This window comes from Sinocyclocheilus anshuiensis, unplaced genomic scaffold (genome assembly GCF_001515605.1).
Source record: "Sinocyclocheilus anshuiensis isolate Anshui unplaced genomic scaffold, SAMN03320099.WGS_v1.1 scaffold584, whole genome shotgun sequence".
NCBI classification, from domain to species: domain Eukaryota; kingdom Metazoa; phylum Chordata; class Actinopteri; order Cypriniformes; family Cyprinidae; genus Sinocyclocheilus; species Sinocyclocheilus anshuiensis.
In genome coordinates this window covers 211,267-219,106 of record NW_015557089.1, presented here as the reverse complement: position 1 = coordinate 219,106, position 7,840 = coordinate 211,267, and the positions used below count along the sequence as shown (strand labels likewise).

General features: G+C 34.2%; 1 protein-coding gene across 1 annotated transcript in view; it reads right to left on the bottom strand.

The window, feature by feature from the left end:
* Nucleotides 1-7,840, bottom strand: part of LOC107677038 (dedicator of cytokinesis protein 3-like) — a 245,045-nt gene that overhangs the window by 65,863 nt on the left and 171,342 nt on the right. Inside the window, exons 10-12 of the mRNA XM_016471828.1 lie at nt 2,221-2,302; nt 2,078-2,138; nt 1,072-1,219 (exon numbers count right to left, since the gene is read on the bottom strand). Coding sequence (XP_016327314.1) covers nt 1,072-1,219; nt 2,078-2,138; nt 2,221-2,302 — 291 coding nt within the window. The remainder of the gene's footprint in view (nt 1-1,071; nt 1,220-2,077; nt 2,139-2,220; nt 2,303-7,840) is intronic.

The following is a 7,840-nucleotide window of genomic DNA, read 5'->3' as shown; positions in this document are numbered from 1 at the left end:
CGACACTAGCCTTCTGTGGCCGTCTCTGATCCTCAGACCGAGACAGACCAGTACCCCTATGCTGTTCGGGCTTAGACCTGGACCATCGTGAAATGAAGGACTGAAGGCCGCTGAGCACGCCTTTGCCTCCCTGAACTTCTCGACCACCGTCTCAACGGAGGTAACCAAAAATATTCAGAAGGCGAAACCGGCGCATCGAGAAGAAAGCCCCTCTCTTCCATCCCGATATCTGCCAGGTTCACCCACAGATGTCTCTCAATACCTACTATAGCTGCCATGCTTAATAGCACAGAGAGAGATCTGTGGTGCGGCGAAACTCAGCTACCTCATCAGGCCTTTATCCAGGTCTTCCAGCAGGTCAGCCTAATATGCCTGGAGCACCGCATTGTGCGCAACGAAGCAACAGCCTGACCTGCTGCTGCGTATGCCCTGCCATCTAAGCCTTTTTCCACGGAAATTGCATGCTTAAAACAAAACGGTCAGTGAAGACGAAGAAGAGAATGACATGTTCTCCCGGCGCCTATTTATACTATAATCGCACCGGTAGTGATGTCATGGGCTGTCGCCGGCCAACGTTTTGTTGGTGTTTTTTCAATGTATGCTTCAGACACGGGTCACGATGAGGCTTTCCCCATAGCGACCCCTAGAGGACGCAGTTCGAAGTTCCCTTGAAAGGGAACTCCTTTTATCAAAATGCAATGACAAATCTGAGTTTGAGAAAACATCCTGTCAGTCACGAAGCAAATATGTTCGTCTGATCCGTACAGTGCGTCATTTACATTAATTTTACATGAATTCGTGTTTACAATGCTCAGCTTTGCAAATCTCAAATGGAGGCTACAATAACTCATAGTTCTTGCTGGAACAGAGAAGCTAATATATTCCTGAGTGGCTTTTATCCATCATCGCTCAATTGTTTTGTCAAGACTGTAGATTTAACAAGGCAAGCGAGTGATTTTTCACTCATGGTTTAATGCAGCTCATAATAAACTTAGTTCCCAAGTCTTTCTTTTCAATTTAATTGATGAATCAAACAGAACAATGGCTCTAAAGTGCACAGAAGGGGCTTACGTGTAAACTTTGAGCACGAAGTCTTTCTCCTCTTTGAGTTCAGAGATGGTCTGAAGGACATCGCTCATGGCCAGCACTGCGCATCCGTACGGCCGGCGGTACTGGACCTGAGGGGGGCCTTTCTTCGAGTCGTTTAACAACATCCGCCCTGAACAAAAATACATTATACATCACTGTCAGAAATACGGGTACACAGTACCATCTGCATGATTATACAAATCCTGTCCGTGCATGCAAGAAACAGCAAATGACATATTTTAGCTTGTTAGCCTATAGAGCAACATTTCCCTGTGGATCAGTGGCCATTATAATGTTGTTACATTAATGTTTGTGTCAATTTATTGGCTAATTATTGGCAAATTATATCACTTTAGTACTCCTATAGCTGGAAAATATAACTAAAACAATGGTATTTCATTATTTTTGGCCTTCTGAATATAAAAATAAATTAAAAATCAAGAAAAAAATTTGATGAAGAATCAAGTCAAATATAACAATAAAATAATAAATCGTGACAAATAAGTTATCCAGAATTACTTATTCTTATTAAAAAACTATAAAAAATGTTAATGCAAACGGATCATCAAATCAGTGAATTAACTAACTTAAAAGGGCAGAAATCAAATCAAAATGTACTACTCTGATAATTTTATGAAACTAATTCAAACGAGTTTCAAACACTTCCACCCGCCTGCCATCACAGAAACATCTAAAGATAATCAAAGTTTCCACAATCCTCACAAAAGAGGTTAAAAATGGCCATTGAGACTCAAAAGAGGAAAAGTTTTGTCTCATTTGGGGGGTTGAATGGTCTGTTCCAGCCTCCCAGTCACCTGTCCCTTTATAAACTGGAATTAAGCTTGCAGTGCCACACTTATGTAAGAGCTCTAGAGATGCAGTTGCTAGCAGAAATGCAGTGCCTTGTGGCAACATTTGGCTCCAAATGAAGGAAATGGATAGAGGAGAGACAGAAAGGGAAAGAGGCTAAATGAGACGGGATACTCACCCGTCCTGATGACCTGGGACACAATGTACAGATCTCGCTTCATGTCCTTGTTGCTTAAGTCCTGTGAGAAAATAAGAGAAGCTACTTAGTGTCCCTTTTTTATGTATTTTTCTAGCCATAGCAATAATGGTTGTTAGTCCCACCGTAAAGAGGGCGCAGAGACGATCGACCTTCTCTGGGTTTTTTGGGCCACCATTTTTGTTGAGTTTCACCATAAACTTCTCACTGGAAGAAAAAAAAACCTGAGAGGTTGATTTTGAGTTCACACAAGAAAGTTGTCAAATACAAATGTTCATCATTTAGACAAGAAAATACAGCTAGAAGTAATTACTCTCTAAATTAAAAACTGGTTTTGCTTCAGACCCACGTTTTTACTTATAAACATCAGCTGGTTTTCGTTTAAAAATGAACAAAATTATCCTAAATGATGAAGTGTGTGATTTCTGTGTCAATAGTGTCACAAAATTGTCACAGAGTTTTTATGCAGCTGAATCAATTATCAATCTATGAAGTCAATTATATTTATATAATTTATATTATAAATAAATATATTTAATATATACACAAACTATTTTTCTGAAATATATACATGCATGTGTGTGTATTTATGTATAGATAATAAATATACACAGCACACTTACATATATTATGTAAACAAAAATTTTGGATGTAATAAAATAAAAACAAATAAAAATGAGTAAATTTATTTTTTTTTAAATCATTAATGTTTATAAATGTAACTATATTTAATAACTAAAAATGTGGCACTTATATTCAAGCAGTTACATAGCATTGCACTTTTTATTTTTGAATGAATAAACTGATAACTGATTTATGTATTTTATTCCATTAGCAACATATTAAGAGTTGAAAGCACTATTATATAAGTTTAGGATTTAATTTTATATTGGAAATTTTTATTTATTTATGTTCCATAACCTCATGTGGCTCCTCATGACATCAATCTGGATTTAATTCTACACAGTGGACCCTCATGAATTATTCCAGAGCTCACACAGGGAAGACGTGAGAAAACACTGAGAATATTAATAAAGTCATGTTTTAATGTCTCTCTGTTTCCAATGGATTGACTGTGCTGCAATCAAATCACACTTCCTGTCTGCTCTGATCCAGTCTAATGGAGTCTGTGGCACCAGAGAGATCCTGACGGCGTCAGTACTATCTGAGTGTGAGCCGTGCAGCTGTAGAGATACAGGTGGCTTTGCGAATGCTGCCTAGGTCTTTCCTCAAGGACAGATGCCACCTGAGTCATTTCTGAACAGATCAACAGTGAGTCGATTCAGTTACTGAACAATGACATTTATTTACTGGAACCATCTGTCATCATTTTGATGCAACATGACTTTATGAGAGTCCAATAATTGCTTCTGCATTACTAATCACAACTAAATAACTAGATTGTATAACTGAACAAAACTAAAGTGGATAAAATTCAAAGCATTTATTTATTTATCTATATGTTTGTTTGTTTATTTATTTAAAAACAAATGAAGTGGTTTATTTGCATTCTTATTTTTGAATGAATATGTAGATTTTTTTTTTAATTGCAGACACTTTAGGGATGTTTATAGCCTCTTTTATGTAATTTATTTAGATAAATAAATAAATAAAACTGAATAAATAAACTGACAACTAATTCCTTCATTTTATGGAAAAGAGCAGCATGGACATTCTACAAAACATCTTTTGTATAAATAAATAATTTTTGAATTAATAAATCAACTTCTTCATTTTATGGAGAAAAGCCGCTTTTGTATAAATAAATTAATAAAGAAATAAAATGTATTTAAATAAATAAATAAGATAATATAAAAAAATAATTAAACAAATATATCTAATTTATTTTTATTTACATTTTGGTTTTTGAATTAATAAATTCATAACTGCGCAATGGAATCATTGGGAAAAAATTTAAATAAAGCCCTAATGACTGTCTCAGTGCCAGCAAACTCTGAAATGTTATTTTTGAGAGCTTAATTAGATATTACCTCAAGATTTTAAGCCAGTTCTCCTTGCTGAGAAATCTCCACATGACACATCCGATCCACAGGAGCCAGTCCTCATGCATATCAAACACACTGCTTCAAAACCAAACCTCGCATCACAAAATATCTCTGTGCTGCTTCTGCTGTTGGCACAAGTATCAAGACTTCAGCTTCTTGGTCGCGGTACAGGCTTTGTGAGGGAACATGTATTTTTGTCATGCGCAAACAAATGTGTGAAATATATTCAGCATATAGTCTACACTGTGTTTCAGTGCAGTGACTAAGCATTGCAAACGATTTCTGACAAAAGCAAACCAGAGGTTTTTAAATGAGCCAATAGTCTAAGCGCTGGAGTCCAGTCAGTGAGCTCATGCTGAACTACTGGCTGAAACCGCAGCGTGAAACCATGTCAAATCGCAGTGACAACTTCACTGACTCTGATGGAATGGGAGTTCATGCGTTGCTCGCTTTCTATGCATAATTTATTCAACATTTGAATAACAGTTTTGTTTTTAACGCTGCTGGGAGAGCCAATTTGAAGTTTAGGCACTAGAATTACTGATGGAGAAAACAGCAAAAAATGTATTCAAGAACACAGGCTCAGTTTGTTTTAGATGTCTAGCCAGATGCCATTATAACAAGTGTTATAATTGAAAATAAATAAATAAATAAGGCTTAATTTATTTTTGTACTTATCATCATCATTATTATTATTATTATTATATTATTGTTATTATTATTATTATTATTATATATTTTTACAACACACAACCAATGTTGCATTACAATAAATATTTTGCTCATTTCTAATGCAAAAATGAATGAATGAATATTACATTTAACTTATTATTATTATGATTATTATTATTATTATTATTTTATAAAACCCTTGCTAATTCCTATGGTATATAACTAACTAATACTAATTTTTTAAATGTATTTTTAGTTTAAATTTACACCACATCAATCAGTGTTTCATCACAAAAATCCCAATTTCTATAGCAAAAATAAATAAATAAATAAATAATATTTTACATGTAATTTACTTATTTTTTACACAATATTTCATTACAAAACCTTGCTAAATCCTATTGTAGATGAATGAATGAATGAATGAATGAATGAACATATCTTTTTACACACTTTTTACACAACAAAATCCTTGCTAATTCCATCGCAAAAATTAATATTTTTTTTTACAATTCATTTTATTTTTTTTACGTATTATTATCTTTTACAAAACACAACAACCAAAATTTCATTACAAAAACCTAGCTAATTCCTATTGCATAAACAAACAAATATATAGATAGATAGATAGATAGATAAATAAATGTTTTACTAATCTTTTTACGCACAACAACAAATGTTTCATAACAAAACACTGCTCATTCCTTTTGCAAATGTATGAATGAATGAAACAGTCAATCAATAAATAAATCCTTTTATTATTATTGTTACTACTATAACACACAACCAATGCTGCATTACAAAAAAAACTTTCTAATTGCTGTTGCAAAAATGAATAAAAAATGTTTTCAAGTAATGTATTTGTAATTATTTATTATTATGTTTTATTTTTATTATTTTTTATTTTATTACTATAAAATAATAGTCAATGTCTCATGACGAAAACCTTGCTAATCAGTTGTTGATGGAATCGGTGCAGTAATGCAAGAGAACATATCTGATCACAGATGTGAATTTCTTATGTCACATGTACATTAGACACGTATGCACACACAGATGAATGCGTTACACATTCCAGCACATGCTTCACTTGTTAACTAGACTCATCAGTTCATCACGTGTGTCTGTCCTGAGGGAACGCCTCAGCCCAGAACAACCAATCACTTCCCCGGAGGAGACGCTATTGTCCTCTGGCAGCGCTGACAGGTATTCATTAAACTCCTCGAACATCAGCAGTGCTATTATTTCCCAGCTTTGTCCCATTCAAACGACTCAGCGATTGTTCAGAGCCTATTGTGTAGCGATCTCTAGCTCACGCCGCACACGGTAATAACATACTTAGTCTGGAGTGTGTAAAGGCTGATGGGCTTTCAGCTGATGTATGATCTTTATATCATAAAGAAATATGTTCAGAGAGTGGATTGAAGTTAAAACAGTTAAGGGTTGAAATGAACTGCTGGGAATCTATGGCCAAATGTAATTAACAAGTTTAAATATCTATTAACAAATTCAACCTTTAAAGCTGAATAACTCAACTGTTTGAATAGAGACTAAAGCAGCTGTCATGCATTTTAATCAATCACGGAGAACATGAGGGCTTTGTAAGATAATGGCAGATTCATACTGATTGACAATATGGGCCGCAGCCATTTCATAATAAAGGATTGGTAGTGTTTTGATGGAAAACGCTTGAGGTTTTGATGTTGACCAGCGTTCAGCTGATCATTTGCTTGAAACTTGTCATCCAAACGCATGTGAAAGAACTGTGTCTGTTTGGAAAGACTCAGCGACACTAAAGGCATTGACAGATGAGAGAAAGCAACAAACCTAGACAAGAAACATTTAATCAAAATGTGAATTGCATGACGTAATTGCATTTAAGTGAATGTATGAAAATAAACTGTTCAATTTTCATCTATTACTATTCTATACTTGAAGTCAATATCTATGAAAGGAAAATAAAATTTGTCAAATTACAAGTTGCACAAAGATTTGCTGATGTGCAAGACAAAAACCTCCACAATGACGAATATAGTTTTCTAAAGAAATAAAATAATAAACAAATAATAATAATAACAATTATTATTATTATTGCTCCATAAATATTTTAAAACAAGGACAACAATTAATAATAATAATAACAATAATAATAATAATAATCATCATAATGTCACTTTTCGTTTATGATTATTTGATAATAATAATAATAATTATTATTATTATTAGTAGTAGTAGTAGTAGTAGTAGTAGTAGTAGTAGTAGTTTTATTATTTGTATTTTTGTTTCTTTTATTATTATTTGTATTATTTATTTTAAAATAAGTAGTTAAGAAACAGACAATGTTAAACATCTCAATCAATCAATCAATCAATCAAAGTAAAAATACAATAATGGATTTCTCTTTTCCTATTCAACAACAACAACAACAACAACAACAACAACAACAACAACAACAACAACAACAACAACAACAACAACAACAACAACAACAACAACAACAACAACAACAACAACAACAACAACAACAACAACAACAACAACAACAACAACAACAACAACAACAATGTTAATTTTCCACTCTTTTCTCACTTCTTTCACTTTTTGGTCCAACACAAAGCACCGTGATACATGTGCAGTGCTGGTGTGGATGGAGCAGCTCGCAGCAGAATAACACACAGACAGACTGCAGCGGTGCAGATGTTTACAGTTGGATTTGTTTGTCATGACGCGCATGTGCGACTGCAGAAGCAAGTGACAGACGGATGGAAAAAGAGAGAGAGCGCCGAGAACCTTCAAACACACAGAGGGGCAGAAAAAGTGTGAAACTGCGAATAATCAGGACAGATATTTTGCATTGTATCTTTAAAGTCAGTGTGAAATATGTCCCATTAAAGACTAAATTGGTTTGTGAACAGCGTTTAACGTTGACGAGACAAACTTCAATCATCTGGAAAGATCTTTTAACTAAAAACAGTTGCGTAGAGTACGTTCCTCTTTTCAGACTTGACCAGGCGTGATCTAATTTTGGAGCAAACCTGTGGCCCACTACAGGGTCAGACAGCTTTGC